The 23,318-nt window shown below is 42.7% G+C and overlaps 1 protein-coding gene across 2 annotated transcripts in view; it reads right to left on the bottom strand.

The window, feature by feature from the left end:
- Positions 1 to 23,318, bottom strand: part of Fbxl13 (F-box and leucine rich repeat protein 13) — a 190,702-nt gene that overhangs the window by 142,359 nt on the left and 25,025 nt on the right. For both annotated transcript variants that reach the window (XM_032907076.1, XM_032907075.1), the window contains exons 4-7: positions 13,445 to 13,512; positions 12,643 to 12,797; positions 9,114 to 9,223; positions 6,539 to 6,691 (exon numbers count right to left, since the gene is read on the bottom strand). In XM_032907076.1, coding sequence (XP_032762967.1) covers positions 6,539 to 6,691; positions 9,114 to 9,223; positions 12,643 to 12,797; positions 13,445 to 13,512 — 486 coding nt within the window. The remainder of the gene's footprint in view (positions 1 to 6,538; positions 6,692 to 9,113; positions 9,224 to 12,642; positions 12,798 to 13,444; positions 13,513 to 23,318) is intronic.

Consider the following 23,318-nt stretch of genomic DNA (forward strand, 5'->3'; position numbering starts at 1 on the left):
AATGGATCATGTTGATGGGTTTTATATATTAAAACCATCCCCCCTGTATGCTCTGGGATGTAGTTTCTGTTTTGATCATGGTGGATGATTACTTTGATGTGCTCTGGATTCGGTTTGCTGGGGAATTTTATTGCTGAGTATTTTATGTTGATATTCATAAGGAAATTGGTTCAAAGTCCCTTCTTCATTGGGTCTTTGTGTGGTTTAGGTATAAGAGTAATTGTGGCTTCATAGAAGGAATTCAGTAGTGCTCCGTCTGTTTCAATTTTGTGGAATAGTTTGGATAATATCGGTATGAGGTCTTCTATGAAGGTGTGATAGAATTCTGCACTGAACCCATCTGGACCTGGGCTCTTTTTGGTTGGGAGACCTTTAATGACTGCCTCTATTTTTTTTTTTTTTTTTTTAGGAGTTATGGGGTTGTTTAAATGGTTTATCTGTTTCTGATTTAACTTTGGTACCTGGTATTTGTCTAGAAAATTGTCCATTTCCTCCAGATTTTCCAGTTTTGTTGAATATAGACTTTTGTAATAGGATCTGATGATTTTTTTTTATTTCCTCTGATTCTGTAGTTATGTCTCCCATTTCATTTCTGATTTTGTTAATATGGACACACTCTCTGTGTCCTCTCGTTAGTCTGGCTAAGGGTTTATCTATCTTGTTGATTTTCTCAAAGAACCAGCTTTTGGTTCTGTTGATTCTTTGTATAGTCCTTTTTGTTTCTATTTGGTTGATTTCAGCTCTGAGTTTGATTATTTCCTGCCTTCTACTCCTCCTGGGTGTATTTGCTTTCTTTTTGATCTAGAGCTTTTAGGTGTGCTGTCAAGCTGCTGACATATGCTCTCTCCTGTTTCTTTCTGCAGGCACTCAGCGCTATGAGTTTTCCTCTTAGCACAGCTTTCATTGTGTCCCATAAGTTTGGGTGTGTTGTACCTTCATTTTCATTCAATTCTAAGAAGTCTTTCTTTCTTTATTTCTTCCTGGACCAGGTTATCATTGAGTAGAGCATTGTTCAACTTCCATGTATATGTGGGCATTCTTCCCTTATTGTTATTGAAGACCAGCTTTAGCCCGTGGTGGTCTGATAGGACGCATGGGGTTATTTCTATCTTCCTGTATCTGTTGAGGCCTGTTTTGTGACTGATTATATGGTCAATTTTGGAGAAAGTACCATGAGGTGGTGAGAAGAATGTATATCCTTTTGTTTTAGGATGGAATGTTCTATAAATATCTGTTAAGTCCATTTGGTTCATAACTTCTGTTAGTCTATGTCTCTGTTTAATTTGTTTCCATGATCTGTCCATTGATGAGAGTGGGGTATTGAAATCTCCTACTATTATTGTGTGAGGTGCAATGTGTGCTTTGAGCTTTAGTAAGGTTTCTTTTATGTATATAGGTGCCCTTGTATTTGGAGCATAGATATTTAGGATTGAGAGTTCATCTTGGTGGATTTTTCCTTTGATGAATATGAAGTGTCCTTCCTTATCTTTTTTGATGACTGTTGGTTGAAAGTCGATTTTATTTGATATTGGAATGGCTACTACAGCTTGCTTCTTCAGACCATTTGATTGGAAAGTGGTTTCCCAGCCTTTCACTCTTAGGTAGTGTCTGTCTTTGTCTCTGAGGTGTGTTTCCTATAGGCAGCAAAATGTTGGATCCTCGTTGCGTTTCCAGTTTGTTAATCTATGTCTTTTTATTGGGGAATTGAGTCCATTGATGGTGAGAGATATTAAGGAATAGCGATTATTGCTTCCTGTTATTTTCGTATGTGGAGGTGAGACTATGTTTGCGTGCTTCTCTTCTCTTTGTTTTGTTGCAAAACGATTAGTTTCTTGCTTCTAGGGTGTAGCTTACCTCCTTGTGTTGGGCTTTGCCATTTATTATACTTTGTAGAGCTGGATTTGTAGAAAGATATTGTGTAAATTTGGTTTTGTCGTGGAATATCTTGGTTTCATCTATGTTAATTGAGCGTTTTACTGGATACAGTAACCTGGGCTGGCATTTGTGTCTCTTGGGGTCTGTATGACATCTGTCCAGGATCTGCTGGCTTTCATAGTCTCTGGTGAGAAGTCTGGTGTAATTCTATAGGTCTGCCTTTATATGTTACTTGACTTTTTTCCCTTACTGCTTTTAACATTCTTTCTTTGTTTTGTGCATTTGGTGTTTTGACTACCATGTGATGGGAGGAGTTTCTTTTCTAGTCTGATCTATTTTGAGTTCTGTAGGCTTCTTGTATGCCTATGCGTATCTCTTTTTTTAGGTTAGGGAAGTTTTCTTCTATGATTTTGTTGAAGATATTTACTGGCCCTTTAAGTTGGGAGTCTTCACTCTCTTCTATACCTATTATCCTTAGGTTTGATCTTCTCATTGTGTCTTGGATTTCTTGGATGTTTTGGGCTAGGAGCTTTCTGTGTTTTACATTATCTTTGACAGTTGTGTTGATGTTTTCTACGGAATCTTCTGCTTCTGAGATTCTCTCTTCTATCTTTTGTATTCTGATGGTGATGCTTGCATCAACGACTCCTTATCTCTTCCCTAGGTTTCCTATCTCCAAGGTTGTCTCCCTTTGTTTTCTTTTATTGTTTCTATTTCCATTTTAACTCCTGATGGTTTTGTTCATTCCTTCTCCTGTTTTGTTGTTTTTCCAGTAGTTCTTTAGGATTTTGTGTTTCCTCTTTAAGGGCGTCCTAGTTGTTTACTTGTGTTGTCCTGCATTTCCTTAAGGGAGTTATTTATGATCTTCTTAAAGTCGTCCATCATCATGATAAAATGTGATTTTAAATCTAGATCTTGCTTCTCTGGTGTGTTTGGATATCCAGTGTTTGCTTTGGTGGGAGAATTGGGCTCTGATGATGCCAAGTCTTTGTTTCTGTTGCTTGGGTTCCTTCACTTGCCTCTTGCCATCAGGTTGTTTCTGATGTTAGCTTGTCTTGCTGTTTCTGACAGTGGCTTGACCATCCTGTAGGCCTGTGTGTCAGGACTGCTGTAGACCTGTTTTCCTGTTTTATTTCAGCCAGTTATGGGAACAGTGTTCTGCTCTCAGGCGTGTAGTCATTCCTGTCCGCAGGCTTTCAGCTCTCCCTGTGGGCAGGAAGCAGAAGGGTCTTGCCCTTACTTCTCCTAGGTCCCTCTTGCATGGGGCACAGATGACACAAGGCGTTTTCCTCTTAAGTCAGGAATATGGGCAGAGAATAGCCTCCTCTGGTTTCCCAGGGGTGTCTGCCCTTCTGAAGATCTAGCTCTCCCCCCCAACAGAATTTGGGTGAAGGGAGCTGTTTGACTGGTTCAGTTCAGATCCGGGTGCAGTCTGGACTATGGGGCTCCTGCAGCTTGACGGCTACTATCTTCCTCTTGGGCCAGGGATGTGGGCAAAGGTGGGCAGAAGTGGCAGTCTCTCCTGCCCTACAGTCTTAGGAGTGCCCCCACTTCTGGGTGATCAGCTCTCTCTCCCATGGGGTTTGGGAGCAGGGAGCTGTGAGCCGGGATCAGTGAGGTTCAGGCACCAGCTAGAAACCAGAAGTGCCCGGTCCCAGAGGAATTCTGCCTTTGTGTGTCCTGAGTCCACCAGGCAGGTCACTTGGAGCAGAAAATTTGGTCTTACCTCTGGTCTCGGGCCCGAAGTAGCTCCTCAGAGCTGGCTTTCAGCTTTCCGTGAGGGCAGCAACCGGAAGGGCCCTGCCACTACTGCTTCTGGGTCCCTGTGTGCAGGGGGCCCAGATGGCACCTGGTGTTTTCCTCTAGAGTCAGCAATGTAGACAGAGAGTAGTCTCCTCTGGTTTCCCAGGAGTGTCTGCCCCTCTGAAGGTCTCTCATGTAAACCCTTAACTTGCATCAGTTGACGGAGGCTGAAGCAAGGACAGTAAGATTGCTTGGGCAGCTATTCCTAAAAGCAATCCAGAAGTGTTCTGTATCAGCCACTTTCCCCATCCACTCTGCAAGGGAGACAACACAGAGTTCCTTGACGGAGCAACTCGGTTTGGAAAGAGTTAGGAGGCCTTTGGCATGGAGCCACAGGACCTGCAATCACTTTCTGCTTGGTTAGTTAAGGTCAGACTGACCCATGGGGTTATCAAAACATGGATTTGAACACACTCTTTGGATTTTACAATTCCAAGAAATTTAACCCAGCAAGCCCAAACCATCTGGTTCTTCCAGAGTCTGGCGTTGATTTAATAGCTATTCGGGATCGAGAGGATATCTTTTCCCAAGTGAGAGGATGAATCATCAGTGCTGGGAAAGCTGAAGGTGACTCTGTAACTGTTTTTGCAAGTCCACATGCTTTAGTCTTTAGCACACAAAAAGTCACACAGCGAAGGTGGGGGGTAGCCACAAGGCAAGGTTGACACCGTTAGCTAACAAGCAGCTGCACTGCCTAGCTATGTTAGTCAAACTCTAAACTCATCAACATAAGCTTTTTCTCCGTTCGGTGTGCCAACTGCCTGCATTTCACAGGAAGTGGTCCCTGCCAGCACTCCCACTAGCTCTGAGTTTGGCCAGCACTTTAACTGATAGTGTATGAGCCCTACCATCTGTCATGGAAGGAGTATTCCTTAATGAGAAAAAAATGATACCGAGGAAGTGATCGCAAAACAGAATCTGACTTGCTTTCACGAGTTGATGGAACTAGACCTAAAAAAATGCATATTTCCCAGATAAGTTCAAATTGTATTTCCCAAATCACTGTTCGCAACTTTTCCTCCAAAATATTAGACAGTCTGTATGCATAAGTCTAAATTCATTTTAAAACTAACACATTCCAAAATTAAGGCTCAACTCATTTTTTTTTGTTTAAATTCCCAAGAACTAGTTAGCCAGAGACCCCAAGTTAAATGCTATTTTTTTTTCGGAGCTGGGGACCGAACCCAGGGCCTTGCGCTTGCTAGGCAAGCGCTCTACCACTGAGCTAAATCCCCAACCCCTAAATGCTATTTTTTAAAAATGACTTTAAGGGGTTTTCTTGTTTTGTTTAATTTTTGGTTTTGAGATAGGCTAAACTGGAAACTCACTATGTAGAAGAGGCTGTCCTCAAACTCACAGAGATCTGTCTGCCTCCAGCTCCTAAGATCAAAAGTATATGGCACCATGCCCAGCTAATAAATGATTTAAGAGGTAACTTTGCAACTCTGTTCTTTGAACAACATTAACAAACCCAGACGGTCAATATATTAGTGACAAAAATTCATTCCCAACTTTCCACTATTATGTAAATCTATTCTTATTACCTGCCATTTTAATGAACATCCAATGCATAATTTACTTCACTGGGAAAATGTTGAGACTGTCTCCAAAAATACATCACACTTAGTGTTGTGTTAGGATTTAGAAACCTTAAATTGGGGTTGGGGATTTAGCTCAGTGGTAGAGCGCTTGCCTAGCAAGCACAAGGCCCTGGGTTCGGTCCCCAGCTCCGAAAAAAAAAGAAAAAAAAGAAAAGAAAAAAAAAAGAGAGAAACCTTAAATTATCCTAATGGGGATTTAGTAAATTTTTAAGTTAGCATAAATCTGAGGGCTTTCATTATAACATTTTCACACATATACATCATTATACATGTTTTCTTTCCTAATTTTCATTCCAGGGGCCCCAAAAGGTATGTGAGAGGCCCCCAGGACTCAATGGAGATAACTTCAGCCAAAATGCCCAACAGTGGAGAAGTGAAACCTCAAGGGACCACCTCAAGGGCCCCCAAATTAAAGGCCGTAGAACTGTCTGGACTGAATGAAATCAAAGAGACATAACAGCCACCTGCACCACGCAATCTGTGCTTGACTTAGTTGCTAGAACATAATTGGGGAAACCAAGACAATAGAGCTAAGTCTGAGGAGCTCTCTGGCTGACTGTAAGAGAATGCCCTGGATCCAGTTCTTCAGGAAAAACAATTCTTTTTCTGCACCTGAAACTTTTCTCCATGTCTTAGATGATCCTGAGTAAAAATGTCCTAGAGAATGACAATGTTTAAAGCAACCACAATTTTAAAGTTGTAAAGATATTAACATATAGAAGCGGACCTGTTTCAACACAGAAGGGAGAAGAAAAGCATGTGGTGGGAGGCTCTTACATTATAGGCAAAGAGGCATGAACATATTTGAAGGTCATCTGCGACATCTTAGAACAGGTACATAAACCTTAGCATGGTCCCCAATAAACCAGAAAATATTAGCAAAAACAAAAACATCTGGGGAAAAAAACAGCTATGTATGTGTCGACAGTGTAATATCACTCAGAAAAAAACATGAAAATGACATGACACAGAGAAACTATTAGGGCAAGAGTGATAGACTTCATTATCTAAAGCTTTAAATTCCCTGACATCAAAATACTCTAGAGGTGAAAGAAATAATGTTAAGTGTGATGGAGGGAAATATTCAAATACATTCTAGATAAAAGGTTACTGTTGCCAAAATAGACATAAAAACTATAACAAAGAAGTATAATTATAATAGAAAGACAGGACATGAGCAGATAATTTGCAAAGGAAGAAATTATAAGCAGACATACTTACCCTAACCGAGCTATGCTATTCAACAAACACCTACACACCTGGACTATTGCTTGGTCGGGTAGCAATGAAATGTCAAACACTATGCGCTTGTCCGAAACCCCGAAATCGGAGAAGCTTCCCTCAATGTTAATCGGTTTCTCCAAGGATAGCTTGAACTTCCATTTTTTCAACTGAAGTTCGTGTTTTGTAATCTGCAATGAAAATATTTTATAAATTCCATGGAATTGTCCTCATGGTCAAAGGCAACGACCCTAAGAAAGCACAGTGCATGACAGATTAGTACCTGCTCTACACCATGGACTGCCACTCTTGCCTCAGTGATAATTTTCCATGTGAACACATAAAACTCCCTGGACCATCTTGGTTATTATAGACCACCTCTATCAGTTGTCATAAGTATTGGCACAGGCCACCCCTGAAAGACCCGGTGTCGCCTCCTCTTATAGAGAGGAGGAGAACTGTGGGCCGCAGAGAGGAGATCCCAGCAGTGGAGCCAATAGCATTTAGAGACACAGAAGGAATGGGCTAGTGGGGAGATAACCGAAAGAGGAGGAGTCAAAGAACGTATCTTAGAGCCCTGTCTGACTTACCGTTACGGCAAATCTCATTTGAACTGACACATTTCCTGAAGACTGTGTAACAAGAAAATGCTTCTGTGGGTTGATGAGTATTTTGCACACACCTCTCCCCAAACACGCATACACAATACTAGTACGCAGTATTTAGAGTAGAATCTAAGGACAGGCACGTATTGGAGAGATCATATGGAAATGATCATACAGCGCTCATTGGCCTCTGTTCCCGGCCTGTGACTACCGCTCACCAATTGCAGAATGACTGTCCACCAATAGATTGTATAGCTGGGGAGCAGGGGTGGGGGTGGGTCTAATTCCTAAACAGTCAGTTAGCTGCAGTGTGTGACGGATAATAATACATTGCTAATACGCGCTGTGCAGCGACCAGAGCATGTCAAACATCAGGCTTAAGAGAACCCCATTTTTTTTTCTCAGAGACAATCAGCATAAGTAAAGGAAGAATGTTGGTTGTGCACAGTTGACTGTTCCACCGTTAGACCACCAATCATCAAGCAGGAGGCAGTGGCTGCAACACTAGCTTAGTAACAAAGTAATTGCAAGCATGCCACTAGAGCATGCAGTGGTACCCAAAGCAGATATATCTGGCTGGCAATGTTGAAATGGTTGTCCACACCTTTTCCTATGTCCACTCCTCGTCATTCTCACATCTCTCTCTCTCTCTCTTTGGAATTACATACTCTTTTAACTCCCCAGGGACATGATTTATGGGCACACTGGATCCTTCAGACTATAAAAATACTTTGACCCTGAGCACTGCCATACAGCCCTTATGCCTAAGCATTTACAGTTCCTCAATCCTCTGTGACACTAAGATTTGCTACTGCCTACCTGCTAGGTAGTCTGGGACTTGTATCCTGATGTTCCTTTCCCCAAACTTAGGGGTGGTACCTGGTGAAGAACCATTGCCAATTCCAATGGAGGTTGAGATCCTACCCTTTCTTGTAGTCCTGGGTCTAACTGATGGCATCATCAGTGGTGTGCTGGGACTGATTACTTCTCTTTCTTATTTACCTTCTGTTTTCATCCAAAGTCATCCAGGATCTCCAACCACCCTTACCATCTACAGCCAAATAGACTCACTGGCCAGTGTAGTGCTACAAAATCAATAAGGATTGCATTTACTAACAGTCGAGAGAGGTGGTCTTTGGCTTTTCCCTTGGGAGGAATGTTGCTTTTAGGTCAACTAGGCGGGTATAGTAAAAGACAAGATTAGACAACTCCAGACAGAACTCCAAAACCAGCTCTATTCTGGCTAATGGCTCTTTGACAGTCCAATATAAAATTGGGTATCACCCTTCTCAGCGCTTCTCCTCCTTTTCTTAATTCTACTAGTTGTACCCTACCTTATAAACTTCCTTCTTGTCTAGATTTCATCAGCAACAGATAGGTCTGAAAGATTTCTAGGCACACTAGGCACACAGGATTACCCACCCCTAGCTATTGGGGGTGGTTGACTCCCGATAACACCCAGTCGATTTGCCCAAAGGACTTCCTCACTCGCACTCAGCAGGAAGCAGTCCAATGATAACACCACCCCCTTTCGCAACCCCTAGTCATCCATCAATAATAAACACGAACAGAATGGCACATGAGGCCAGGCCCCTCCCCTGAGACTTCCAAGGCCAGCTTCCACCCACAGAACATGCCCACTGCCCTAAAGACTAGACCCAGCCCCCCTACAGAGTTAAAAGCCTAAGCTCTGGACTTGAAATCCCACCAATCCCCACCCTGGAAAGCACCACCCACCCACCCCAAGAAACCCTATATAAACCCTGTCTTCTGCCCAGTTCCTTGCTGCTTCTCACCTGAACAGAGGCGGCTGCCCTCCTAGGTAGACCTCGTGGGTGAGGTTTGTTGGGGGGTGTGACTCTGTGGTATTCCTTGGCTCCCAAGTGCCAGGATACCTTTCCCTTGAGAACTGTAACACTTACAGTGCCTTTATCAGTACACTTAAGCAAAAATATTGAAATGGGTTTTTTTTTTCCTTCTTTAAAAAAAATAGCATCTAATAGCATACCAAGTCATCTTCTCTTTTTTTGCTCTTGTGCCTGGCTTTCTCCTTCCATTTTGCTAGGATAATTCTTTGTTTTTGCGTATAGAACAAATGGCGCAGTCGGAGCAGTGTAGCTGCAGGAAATGTGCATCACATGTAGTTAAAACTATTTCCGAAAACACTATGAACTAATGTATCTGACAGTCTGTGTTTCATTTTAATCACACTAAAATTAGTTCCTTTTGATAACATTAGATAGTGCTCAAGGGAATTTTAAATATAAAAATATATAATATTTTAAATATGTAAATATCCCCTTTGGCCTTTGAAATTTAGATATAATAAACATATATAAACATATAAACAAATATACACATATTTCTTTTTTAGAGAAACAAACTAACCTTTTACAAAACTCATAGTTCTAAGCATTTCATAGAAACACCATCACCAGGTAGTATTCAGATCCAATGCCTTTGAATTATAAATTCTAGATCAAATAGATTGCCTGATACATGTTAATCCCAAGTCTAGAACTTAAACACAGGAGCCAGAGAAAACAAACAGGCTGGAGAGCAGACAAGCGCCTCATGTGCACCTGGCTGCACTGGCTACACCTGGCTGCACCTGGCTATACTGGTTACACCTGGCTGCATTGGATACATTTGGTTATATGGGCTGCACCTGGCTGCACTGGCTGCACCTGGCTGCACCTGGCTGCACTGGTTACATCTGGCTGCACATGGCTGCACTGATTACATCTGGCTGCACTGGATACATTTGGTTATATGGGCTGCACCTGGCTGCACTGGCTGCACCTGGCTGTACCTGACTGCACCTGGCTGCAGGCTCTCCAGTTTTCTCTCAGAAGTTGAGGTTCAGAGTTTGTTTTGGCTTTTTGTTTTGCTTCACCTTTCGACTAAAAATGGGTATCTGAATTGTGCGTGAATACTTTGGACATTTAAAGTTTGACAATTTTTTTATTTGAATGTTATGCAAACAGAACAAAGCACAGCAGCTAACAGTGTTCAGCATCACAGGTGAAAATTTAAAGCCTCATTTGTTTGTTGGTTGTTATACCTGCCAATGGGCTGGAACCTCACTGATCATAATTTTGTCCTAAAATCTAAGCTCTTTGAGAAGCCAGAACTCTTCTAGTTTAGTTAAGCTGTTGTTACCAGCTGAGACGTGAATCTGCAATCACGATGCCACATCTGTTGCGTTCTCATTCCTTCCGCTCATTTGCAGCTAAATGCTTTTTACTTGAGTTGTTACCTATGGAAATTGTGTTTCTGTACATGTAAATGCTAAGGTCAGTTTCAGTGTGTATCACTTAAATTGTAATGAGTATGAGGTTAAAACATCCTGGAAGGAAGGAGCACTTTATTCCTTTACAATACCTCATTTATATATCACTTAATATTACTAGATTATATTCTTCTAATTAGATTAGATTATTAGATTAAAATATTTCTTAGACATTTAAGACATTGTGCGACACAAGTGTACAATAAAATATTTAAATACTATAAATCTATGCTATTATTCATTCGTTTTATTGGTAGTACTTTGAGAATCATAGTTTTGGCTTACTATTGAAATTTTTGACAATAATCAAACAAAATAAGTTTTTATGATTGAGAGTTAAATGAAACAAACGTGCTTTGACTTGATGGTAGGGAAGGGGGAACAGTGTCAAAGAAAGTTACATGTAAATGTAACTACTTGGGTCTTGTTAAGAGATTATGTAACTAAGAGATTATGTAACTTTGGGGGTTTATTTTCAATGTATAATAATGTGTGGATGCTTTCCCTGCATACATGACTGTGGAGCTTGGTTATGCCTGGTACCCATGGAGGTCAGCAGAGTGTATCCGATCCCTGTGACACTTGGGAGCTGTCATATGGGTGCTAAGAATTGAGCCCAGGTCCTCTGGAAGAGCAACCGGTGCTGTTAACTATCTGAGCCATCTCTCTGACCTGAAAAGATGATTTAAATTACAAGCAGGAATATAAATCTTGTCAGCATAGATCTAATATATAATTTAGAAATCCGTGATTGGTTGTTGTGAATTAGGGAGGCATAAGATGGCACAGGCCATACATATATAAGTAGACATGGGGTAAAGCCCCAAGGGTGTGAACTGCAGAAAAGAAACAGATGGGGAAAGAGAGTGGAGAGAAGGAGAGGGGAGGGAGGCCACGCGGTCCCACCTCAGTGAGGGTCCCACCTCAGGAGATGAAGGCAAAGCGGAGATGAAATGGAGCCAACGAGAAGGGGAAGGCTGGGGGAAGAAGAGTGTCAGGACAAGGGAGCAAGAAGCCACACAGTGGGCAAGCAATGCTGAGAGACAAGAAGAACCCAGGAGGGCAGAGAAGACAGGAGGCTGGTTGGGGGTATCCACACTCTCTCAAGAGCTTGCAGTTCACTTGGATTTTGAAGAGCGTTAAATTATGTGACTATTACAACCACTTTGTGATGAGCTAGCCAGTCCCTAACACTTCATTAGGTTTATGAACTAAACTTTGAGGCAGAGACAGACCGCAAAGCTCAAAAGGAAATGATTCCAGCCGGCTCTGGTGACTTGGACCTGTAATCTCCGAAGGCCAGGACTGAAACAGGAGAACTGTCCTAGGCCATCCTTGGCTACACAGTAAGACCTTGTCCCAAGGGCAAGAGTGAGATCAATCCATTTTTCTGATTTGGCACACCCATAGGTTTAAGTTTTGTATCCACAAAGCTATAACTGAAAGGCTGAAGTCCTCTGGCCCCGCTAAAATCCATGTGTGATGTCCATGCGTCACAGAGAAATTTTTCTTTAAGCTTCTTCACATGGACATGGAAGGAAATGTGGATAAGGACTGCAGACTTTCTGTGTCAACGTTGGTTTCTAATGAGTATATACCACTGGCTCTGTATTGTGAATAAGAGTTGGAAGTAATTGGGCCTGGTGGTACAGGTTTGTGATTTCAGCTACTGGGAGGCTAGGGGATTGCAAGTTCGAGGCCCACCTGGACAGCTTAGCAAGACTTTGTCTCACACTTAAAAACAAAAGGGAATCCATGGAGGAGGGCTCGCTTAGTATGTACAGAGGCCTAGGTTCAGTACCACACCAAAAAGCTAACAGTAGATCCTTACTTATATATACAGTCGTGTGTGTGTGTGTGTGTGTGTGCGTGCACGCACACAGATGATTTGATTTCTAACTCTGAGTATTTTCCATTGCGATAAAATATTTTAAAATTAAGCTAGCAAAATCATTAGGTTGTTCTTGTGCTTTGTTTTGCTTTGTTTCGCTCTGTTATGACAAGGTCTTACTCTACAGCCCAGTCTGGCCTTGAATCACTGCTCTGGCACGGTGTTCTGTGTGCTGGTAGGCATGTGCCACCACACCTAGCCGTGCGGCAAGTACTTTTAATTGATTCATCTAATAACAGTTCTCTAAACACTAAAATAACCTGTTCTCTAGGCATAGTTTTAACCATTAGTTCGTTTCGTTGACCCACTGCATAATTGAATACAAACATTAATTGCTATAGCATGGACATTTACCTATAAGCCTTTCTCTTCTCTTAACTGTGTAGGAGAACCAGCGATTAAAAATGTGTTTTTGGCATCTGAAATTGTCGTGGGCTATTGCCTTTTCCATTTTCTCAGCCATGATAGCCTCTTGATTTGCATGAGGTATTGCAATTTCCTTCCAAACACTGCAGGCAAAAGATACAGAAAGACGTTATTTTCAAAACATTACTTTGAAACTAGGGTGATGTCGTAGTAAATAAATTAAGAGGAACGAGAAGTGAGATTGCTTTTAGTCTCTCAAAATTACATTAAGAAAAAAAAACCTGTTAATTAGGGGTGCGTCTTGAAGAATTCCTCATAGTTGAGGGGGGAGGGGTAAAATGCTATGTGGTGGTCATTCATTTCATTTTTCATAAAATAAACACACCTTGGGGTAGCATTATCGTCATAATTTCAATTTATGTAGAGAATACTCTTTGATGATGATTTAAAAAATTAAAATAGGCCAGACAGTGGTGGCACAGTCCCGGGCCTTTAACTCTGGAGGCAGAGGCAGGTGGACCTCTATGAGTCTGAGGCTAGCCTGGTCTACATAGTGAGTTTTAACTGGGGCTGCATAGGGAAACTCTGTTTTGAAAAAAAAAAATTTAAAAAGGAATTTCAGCTCCCAAGCATATCCAGCACCCAGCATTTTTGACATGTTGTATTTCAGAGAAGAGGTGTTGTTACTTAGTATAAGCCCAGGAGGATAAGGAGAACTTTCCTCTGCATGGATAGCAGCAGGGGTAGAGGAGAGAAGAAAAAGAAGTAACGTGTGAAGACACGTTCTTACCCGAAGTGGCTCTTTACTAAATGGCCAGTGTAAAATGTGCATGCTTTTATCATCAACTCTGGAGTCACCTGAAATAAATAAGCAGTTGAACTGCACATTAGAAATAAATAGGACCAAGTCGGGTGGCGGTGGCGCACCTCTTTAATCTCAGCACTGGGGAAGTGGGGACTGGGGTTGGGGGGTCCCTGTGCATTTGAGGCCAACCTGTCTATGTGGTGAGTACCGGGCAAGCCAGGACTACACTGGGAGACCCCGTCAAGAAAGAAGAGAGAAGTGGAAGAGAAGCCTCTGCAAGACTGACAAGGACATGGGACCCAAGCTGCCTCTGGGGAGAGAAGGGGAGGCATGAACACCATTTACATCTTCAGAAATTATGATATATACGTCTATCACCTATTTTTATTGAAATCATTCTTTTTTCATATATTTTCATAAATTCTTTGAAAACTCCGTATGTGAAAACTCCACGTGTACAATGCCTTTTGACCACATTCACCCTCTGCATCTCCCACACTCCCTCCCAACGTCATGTGTACCCCCTTTTACACACCATTGACTCTAGCCCAGTTTGTGCTGCTCATACACGCATAGACGTGGAGCCAACCACTGGAACATGGCCAGCATACCAGGGACTATACCTCTAAAGAAAACCCCTCCTCACTGACGGAACAATGACTGGCTGGATCTTGCTCAGGTCTGACACAGGCAACCACCGCTTCGATGACTTCATGAGCAAATCAGATGTGTCTTGTCCAGGAGACACTGTTTCATCCAGGTCTTTCTCCACCTCTGACTCTTACAGTAGTACCCCGTACCCACTCTCCGCTTTTCTGCAATGTTCCCTGAGTAGAGTCACACCTTTGAATGATCTTGTTACACCCCACTTATTTTATTTCAAGGTGAATAATTACGGTATTATTATTATCAGCTATGTTTATGAGCGTTTTATTGCAGAATTGAAGATTTGGTTCTGTTGGTAGACTGCTGGCCCAACATACACAAAGCCCTAGGTTCTAACCCCAGGGGTACATGTCTGAAACCCCCAATTCCCATAGTAGCATATGCCTGTAATCCCAGCATTCAGGAGGTAGAGGCAGGAGGATCAGAGGTTCAGTATCGTTCCCAGCTACAACACAGGTTTAAAGCCAGCCTGAGCTACAGGAGACCTCAGCTCAAAAAGAAAAGAAAAAGCAGTTGTAGTCACTCGGTCACAGTCAAGATTGACTTTTACCTGTTGGTACTGTAAAACAATATTCTCTCCTCAAAAAAACAAAAGACCTCCTCTAAAACAAACAACAACCAAGAAAAAAAAAAAAAAGTAAGACTGCTTCACCCAGCAGGACTAAGAAAACCACAAAATAAGAGAAAATATAATTTTAAAAATTTAAGAGTTAGTAATTATCCAGTCTCTTTTGTTTGTTTGGTTGTTTGGTTAGTTGTTTGTTTGTTTGTTTGGTTAGTTGTTTGTTTGTTTGGTTGGTTGGTTGATTGGTTGTTTGTTTGGTTGTTTGTTTGGTTGGTTAGTTGTTTGTTTGTTTGTCTGTTTGGTTGTTTGGTTGTTTGTTTGGTTGTTTGGTTGGTTGGTTGGTTGTTTGGTTGTTTGTTTGGTTGGTTGCTTTGTTTGTTTGTTTGGTTGTTTGGTTGGTTGGTTGTTTGGTTGGTTGTTTGGTTGTGGTTGTTGGTTGTTTGTTGTTTGGTTGTTTGTTTGTTTGGTTGTTTGGTTGGTTGTTGGTTGGTTGTTTGGTTGTTTGGTTGGTTGGATGGTTGGTTAGTTGGTTGTTTGGTTGGTTGGTTGGTTGGATGGTTGGTTAGTTGGTTGGTTGGTTGTTTGGTTGTTTGGTTGTTTGGTTGGTTGGTTGTTTGTTTGTTTGGTTGGTTGGTTTGGTTGGTTGTTTGGTTGTTTGTTTGGTTGTTTGTTGTTGTTTGTTTGTTTGGTTGTTTGGTTGGTTGTTTGGTTGTTTGGTTGTTTGGTTGGTTGGTTGTTTGGTTGTTTGTTTGTTTGTTTGTTTGTTTGGTTGGTTGTTTGTTTGTTTGTTTGGTTATTTGTTTGTTTGGTTGGTTGGTTGGTTATTTGTTTGGTTGTTTGTTTGTTTGTTTGGTTGGTTATTTGTTTGTTTGGTTGGTTGGTTGGTTGGTTGGCTGGCTGGCTGGCTGGTTGTTTTTTTTTCCTAGACAGGATCTCACTGTGTAACTCTGGCTGTCCTGTAGTTCACTATGTAGAATAGGCTGCCCTTGAACACACAGAGATCCGCCTGCGGCTGCTTCCCAAGTACTGGGATTACAAGTCTGTGTCACTACACTGCTCACCTCTATCCAGTCTCAAAAGAAAAGAAATACTATGGCAGATAGCAAGGTTCAGGATTTGGTTACTAACATTCCTATCTAGAACACAGTACCTACCTCTCCCAGACCATTACAGCCAAGGCCTTAGGATCCTAGGGTTAACTTTATTCACATCTGTGAGACTATTCAAAGCCTATGCTTCTTCCTATGTTAAATTTAGGTCTTTGTTCGATGCTCTGGTGATAGCACCATATTAAAAAGCTGTATATGTGGCTTGGTGACGGTGGCCCTCCCTTATATCACAGCACCCTGGGAGGCAGAGGCAGGAGGATCTCTGTTCAAGGCCAGTCTGGACTACACAGAAAGAAATCATGTCTCAAAAAACAAAACAAAACGAAAGGCATATACAAAATTCTCAAAATGTAAATTTAAAAGATTAAATTTTAAAGCTGTAAAAATGAATATATCTCTGGACATATTTAAGGAGAAAATTTATAGAAGATTATTCTGTGCTCTCTCTCTCTCTGTGTGTGTGTGTGTGTGTGTGTGTGTGTGTGTGTGCGTGCGTGTGTGTTTGTAAGACGTTACAAAGGAGAGGAAAATAATATAATTTCTCATATTTTAAAGAAGACTAAAAATTACTAAAATGGTTACCTAAAGAGAGAGATAGATTAGAAAGATCTCAATTTTAATCCTGTATTTTGTAGTGTTATACATAACTGGAAAAGTATAATTATATCAAAGAGAAAATTAGATGACATTAACATTGAGCAGTAAGTACTTCTGGTAAATGGTATTACTCTCATTGAAACTACCTAATAGGATACATCCACCGTATGAACAAAAAACAATTGTGTGATGTCTCTAATGTGAATTCAGTACACTTTAAAATATTTCTTTTCACGTGTCTTAAGTATCTGCCTGAATGCATGCCATGGGAGAGTTGGTGCACTTGGGAGCCAGAAGATGACGGTGTCAGATCCCCTGGAACTAGAATTACACACTTTTGTGAGTTGCCATATTGGTGCTAGGAATCCAAACCCGTGTCCTGAACAAGAGCTGTCGCCTACAGGACATTTAATCATTCAAGTTGTCAACTGTGAGTAGTAATTCTGATCATTGGTGATTAACTTTTATGTTAAAACCCAAAGGACTTATTTTTTTTCACCCTGGAGATTGAGTTTATTATTAGGCTGCTCATAGAGTCCTAGGTGTTACAGAGAGGACTGTAATAGGCCTAAGCAGCCACACACACACCCAGGCATGCTAGCTGGCTTTCCCATCATAGCATAGATGGGGAGCCCCATTTGAATCCGTCACAGCCTACATACTCTCAAGACCCCGAGGTCACAATGGAGCAGAAGTCCATTCAGATAGCTGGGAAGAGTGAGTACTGTGGAGAGCATCCAGTGGCCGCTCCCCAGTCCTCCTGTGAGGGAGTATGAACAGTCAACAAGCCGCAGCTGGACTCCAAGCACAGTGTTCCTGCGAGGGGCATATGATCTCATGAAGCAGCAAGTGCTTGCTTCTAGTTTCATCTCTGGTCCTGAATAAGCACTGTGGTTGCTGGTCAACTTTCTGGAGGCTTCCCTGGTACTCCCAGGTGAGCCAGCTGGGAGTGTGCAAACACAGCCTAGCTGGCTGTGTGCAAACTCCAGTAGGCTGGACCTGTGTAATTCTTTCCCAGCAACAGCTCAAGGGTGGGGGGATTGGACACAAGAGGAAACAAAGGCAGAGAAACATCCAGGTGGTAGGTAGCGAAGCCATCTTCTCAGATGTTATCACTGAGGTGTGGAGTCTTTCTAGCATGCTGGTTTCTTGTAGGGTAGTGCCACTGTAGCCAGTGCTTGGCACAGATCACATGCTCAGTAAACTACAGGATACTAAGATAAGCCTTCCACAGCCATTGGCTTCAGTACTGTGCACAGACCAGTTCTGTGCTGACATGTAGAGCCACCTGCCTCTTCCAGTTAAAGGGACATACTGGAAGTCTCAGGGATTGCTCCCACACAGGCCTGTGCCCCAGGGCAAGTCATTCCACATCTGGGTTTCAATGGCTTGATTCCTGAAGGATTATGGTGAACCCCATGGCATCTTCTCCTCTCTCCACCTTCCTCTCTCTCCTCCTTACCAAAGAACTTCTAACCACTCATGATGCATTAATTAAAAGTCAGTCAAGCAGACCATGTGGGCCTCCCAAGTTGATAGAGTTTTGGCATGCAATGAGAAAGGTGCAAGGAACTTGAGCGATGACTCGGCACTTAGGAGCACTGTCTGATCTTGCGGAGGACCTTGGCTTGACTCCCAGCACCTACACATTCCACAACCATCTGCAACTCTAGTTCCAGGAGATTCTGTGCCCTCTTCTGACCTCCTCAGGAGAAGGAGTTACGCAGAGTTGCCCAGATATTCATACAGGCAAAACACCCATACATATAATCATTTTTTAAAAGGGTTTTTATTTAAAAATGGAAAAAAGAACCCTAAGACATCAAGTTTCTACAGTAAATGTAGAAAACCTAGCAACATAAATGGCCAGAATGAAGAATGACAATGTATGACTCCCTTAATAGAAACAAGACAAGAGAACTGTTCGTTGTCAATTACGGAAGAATTAGAATTCTGACTTGAACAGAACCTTAAGTACGAAGACAATTTTTAGACAATTTGGGAAACTCAGAAATGGAGTAATTATGCCTGGATATAATTGGCACTAGGAGGTATTCAACAATTGTTGCAATTACGTAAAACAATGGCATTATTTCTATCTTGGTTTTCTTTTCTACAATTATTTTAATGGATAGACAGGAACAAAATGTACACATATCAATGACACACCATATAACATCTTACTCAATATACACTGGGTAATCTTTAAGTTCAGCTAAACACGTCTCCTCAAACATTTACTGCTTTTTTGTGGTAATAACTTCCAAAAACCTTCTAGGATTCTAAAATTATATTGGTACGTTTTGACTTATTTGTGGTGTGTAGTGTGTATGCCATAGCTCTTATGTGGAGGTCAAAGGGCAGCTTACATGAGGCAGAGAGCTTCTTCTTCTACCATATAGATCCCAGGGGCTGGTCTCAGTACTGAGCCAATGGCCCACCACTACTTCTAGCTCTGTTAAATGCTTGGTACACTGTTACCTATAATCACGTCTATAGCTGACAGATCTCACTCTGTTTAACTGTCACTCAGTCACCAATCATTCTTTCTTCATTGCTTTCTTCATCTTCCAGCCCCAATATCCCACGCCTCTGATAATGACCACTCTACTCTCAAATTATAAAATCAATATTTTTTTTAGGTTCTACTATTGAGCTCATGAGATGCTGATCTTTCTCAGCCTAGCTGCTTTCCCTTAATGTTGTCTCCATTCATCTTTCTGGAAATGAGGAAAGTCCTTTTTATTCATGATTGAATAGTATTCTGCTGTGTGAATTCACATGTATACATGCACACTTATATAATACACATGTACATACATTTGTATGTGCATACCTATAGACAAAGAGGTATATACACATTTGATGGATGAGCAGAGCCCCAGTAGTCACACTTTATTTCTTCTCTCGGTCTTTTGATACTTTCTTAGACAAAAGTTCTTGGTAAAATTACCTCACAGATAAAATGTTACACAAAAAGAGAGTTACAGAAGTATGTAAATATTACATTCAAAGCAGTATTTCATTCCATAAGCTCATTATAAGTTCAGAGCAACAGTTTCACGTGGCCTCGCTTAATCATGGTGCACATCTGTGGCTTCATCCTTGGAGCTGACCTAGAGTGAATGTTTTCCTAGATCACAAATCTGTCCCAAGCCTTTTTCTCTTCTTAGTGCAATTTGTGAAAGTTCATTGTTTTCCTTATAATGCAGTCTTTGCTTAAAATGTTATGAAGAGTGGGCACATTCTATTCTTGATTCTAACTTTATCACATTTTTCTGGCAAGACAACTAGAACCATCTCCTTCAACTTTCTTCATAAAATTATTTGAATCAAATCAGCAATGCTATAAAGTCACTAATTCATCTAAACGGCATTAATTCTTTCAAGTTCATCTTCTTGTTGAACCACAGGAAATTTGCCCAATGGTGGGCCGGTGCCCAGAAATCATTAGGTTATGTGATAGTGGCAGGAAAAGCATATCGGCATCAAGAAGCAATCCTAGGACAAAGTCTTTGGGATGTGCCCCTCCAGAGTCCACCCATTGCAGCCATATTTGCTTGCCATAGTCTTTCCTAGATGGCTTCTGTCAAAAATGGCCTCACATACTTAAATGATGTCACCAGGGAGTGCAACCGTTGGAAAAGAATGAGAAGAATTAGGATGTGTGACCTTGCTGGAGGAAGTGTGTCGCCGGGGGTAAGATTAAAAGTCGGTGTTTCTCTCTGACGGCTGCCTGTACATTAGGATGAAACTCTCGGATACAGCTCTGGTCCCACCACGCTCCCACCGTGATGACAACAGACTGACCCTCTGAGAGTATAAAGCAAGCCCAAGCTAAATGCTTTCTTTCACGGGAGTTTCCTTTGATCATGGTGTCTCTTCATAGCAATAGAACAGAGGCTAGGACACTCCCCGTGGCTTCCTCAGCCGGCTTTCTTATAAAACCAGGACCACAAGCCCAGGGCTGGCAGCATACAATGAGCTGGGCCCTCCCACATGAATCTCTAAATAAGAAAATACCCTATAGACTTACCTATAACCAGGTCTTATGGAAGCATTTTCTTAGCTGAGAGTCTTTCCTCTAGGTGACAGAGGAGGTTGAGTCAGATTGCACACCACCTAAGACCACTGCCTGCCAATACCGCACAACACTGGGGAGGATCCAGTACCTATACTGCTCTAGTGCCTACACTGTCATCCAAAACCAGGACTATAACAAGGGCTACAATGACTTTAGGCAGAACAGAAGTCGACAGGCTGGGTGGCTTTTCTTCACCTAGCACCAAAGCAGTTAGAGATGCCCTATCTACAGGAAGGCCTGAAGATGAGAGCCACACGGATCTGTCCAGTATTAGTTTTACCTGGACTGGTACTATGTCTCAGGGAAAAGACTTTTGCTTACTACCATGTCCTATACCCAGAAATTAGAGCCTCTATGCTTTAGATAATGTTGGTGGAGACAGCAACTTATCAATATTTAGGAGGCTGAGCTGGGTCACACCTGAGTCTCAGTCCAAGGAGGTGCGATATCAGGGATATGATAAAGCCCATGTTGTAGCTGTCAGTGACACAAGTCAAAGCACATCTGGGAGCCAGCGGGTGCAGGACCCTGTCTGCTACCTAGGGAAGTCCGGACCCCTGGCTTGGGAATGGATGTCCCACCAGGTGTCAGAAGCTGGATGATAGAAACAGTTCCTCCCTAAGCTCACAGCTTCAGAGAACACCTCGGTCTCTGGAGGATTCTTGTGTCCAGGTTCATTTCAAGGCTGGACATGGAGAAGGGGAAAACTCCAGTTGGCCCTGCTATCACTAAAATCTCCCAGGGGGAGACATAAATAGCATCTACCCCTTGTCCTCGGGACCCAACAACAAACTGAGGCTCAATTCTGCCAAAGGAACCAGTGAGTTTACTGGGCTTCCTTACAGAGCATAGGTGGGAGAGCTACTTACAGGAGTGTGGGTACTCCTCCCCTCCCCCCTCCAGGAGTGTGGGTACTCCTCCCCCTCCCCCCAAAACAGGCAGCACCCCAAAAGCCTTCTCTTAGTTAGGGTTTTATTGCTGTGAAGAGACACCATGACCAATGCAAGTTTTATAAAGAACAATATTTAATTGGGGCTGGCTTACAGGTTCAGAGGTTCAGTCCATTATCATCAAGGCTGGTGCGTGGCAGCATCCAGGCAGGCATGGTGCAGGGGGAGCTGAGTTCCACATCCTCACCCAAAGGAAGCCAGGAACAGACTCAGCATCCTAGGAGGAGCTAAGAGGAGGGCCTCTAAGCCCACCCCACAGTGATGCACTTCTGTTGTTGTAAAATATAAACACTGCCCCAAGACATCTGCTAGATATCTTGGCAGAAACACATCCCAACTCCACGGTGGCCCAGGGTCTCCTGCCACCACACACTTTCCTACACTCAAACCGTCACAAGAAAGAACACGCAACACAATAACCTTTGACCCAACTAGTAAGATATAATTGCCCACCTAAACATACAAAGTCCAGTACCATCCATCCCTTAAGAACATTAATAACAACCTGTAAAAGCACAGAGAGGAATCTTAACATCACCTGCCATGGCTTCTCACCCTCTCCCTCCTCCCTCTTCCGTCTGTCTGTCCCAGTCTCCTCCTCTTCCTTTAAACTTCTCTCCCGCCCATCTTTCCTTCTCCTCCAATGACAGGCCTCCTTCTATCCTGTACCTGCCCCTCACCTGTCTTTACAAATTCAATGGGGGAGAAGATTCTGCTAAAGTCACCTGATTCCTGAGTACTGACTAGGCAGCTGTCCTAGGGGCAGCGGAATTAGCATCAAAATACAGATAACTCCAGGGCAAACCACAACACACTTCCTCCAACTAGGCCACACCTTCTAATAGTGCCACTCCCCGGGCCAAGCATATGCAAACCATCGAAAGCCTTTACCCAGCAGGGATGAAAGTATCCTCCATGCATAGAGAGAGACTATCAATCAATAGTTCTTCCTCAGCCTATATGCTGCAGCCACTTAAGGATGAGTAGTTTCTAACAAGAATTAGGGAGCAGATGGACACTCAGATAAGAGTCTCATGACTCTCCCTACTCACCCATGAAGGAAGTATAAACAATCAACAAGTACAGCCAGGGTAGTCCTCTTACAAGGAGGTACAACTGAACTCCCCAAGACAGCAGTTTGGTTGGCTCAGGGGACACTCATAACACCCACAAACACACAAGTGTCCATCAAATGCTAGGCAGTTGAGAAACTCTGTCTGTGAGTCCTATCCTGGGTATAAGGCCTCCAGCCTCTCAGAGTGCTGGGTCTTGTTATGGTAGACCTGGCACGACCCTCTGAGACAAAGCCCTTGTGCTAGTACTCAGGCCTTTCTCCCCAGAGGGTTGAATCCTGTTCCCTGCTGCACCGCCCTAGCTTGATGGGGGAGTGGTTGCACTCACTCTCCAACCTGTGTGCAGGAACTCTCTGAGCATTAGGGGTTGTGGGTGGTGCCTAACACTGGCTTACACAGAGGCAGACCTAGTGCTGACTTCCAAGTCTAAGTAAGGTGTGAACTGTTAGGCTCTGTCTTCTGCAAAGAGGGTGGTATCTGCCCACATGCTGAGCTGCTTGAGGTCGGGGTGGGTGAGGGGAGGTGGCTAGGGGGAGGTCACATGGGCAACTGTGGCCTTCCTGCTCTCACTGCCCCTGTTCCGTTATACTGACAGCTGGCCCCATGCTCTCTGACCTGGCTTCCCCAGCACTTGTGAAGGTGCTTTGTAGTTTGAAGGATGTTTGACTTGGTGTGTCTGTGGGGAGACCACGCCTAGAGATCTTACTCGGCAGCCACCAAGCTCTCTCTACCCTGCCATTGCATTTATGTTCTCTAAAGACATCTTTTTGTAACACTTAAGGATTTTAAAAGTAAGACCTAGGACTGGTCTTCTA

The sequence above is a fragment of the Rattus rattus genome, chromosome 6, assembly GCF_011064425.1.
Source record: "Rattus rattus isolate New Zealand chromosome 6, Rrattus_CSIRO_v1, whole genome shotgun sequence".
Taxonomy (NCBI): Eukaryota; Metazoa; Chordata; class Mammalia; order Rodentia; family Muridae; genus Rattus; species Rattus rattus.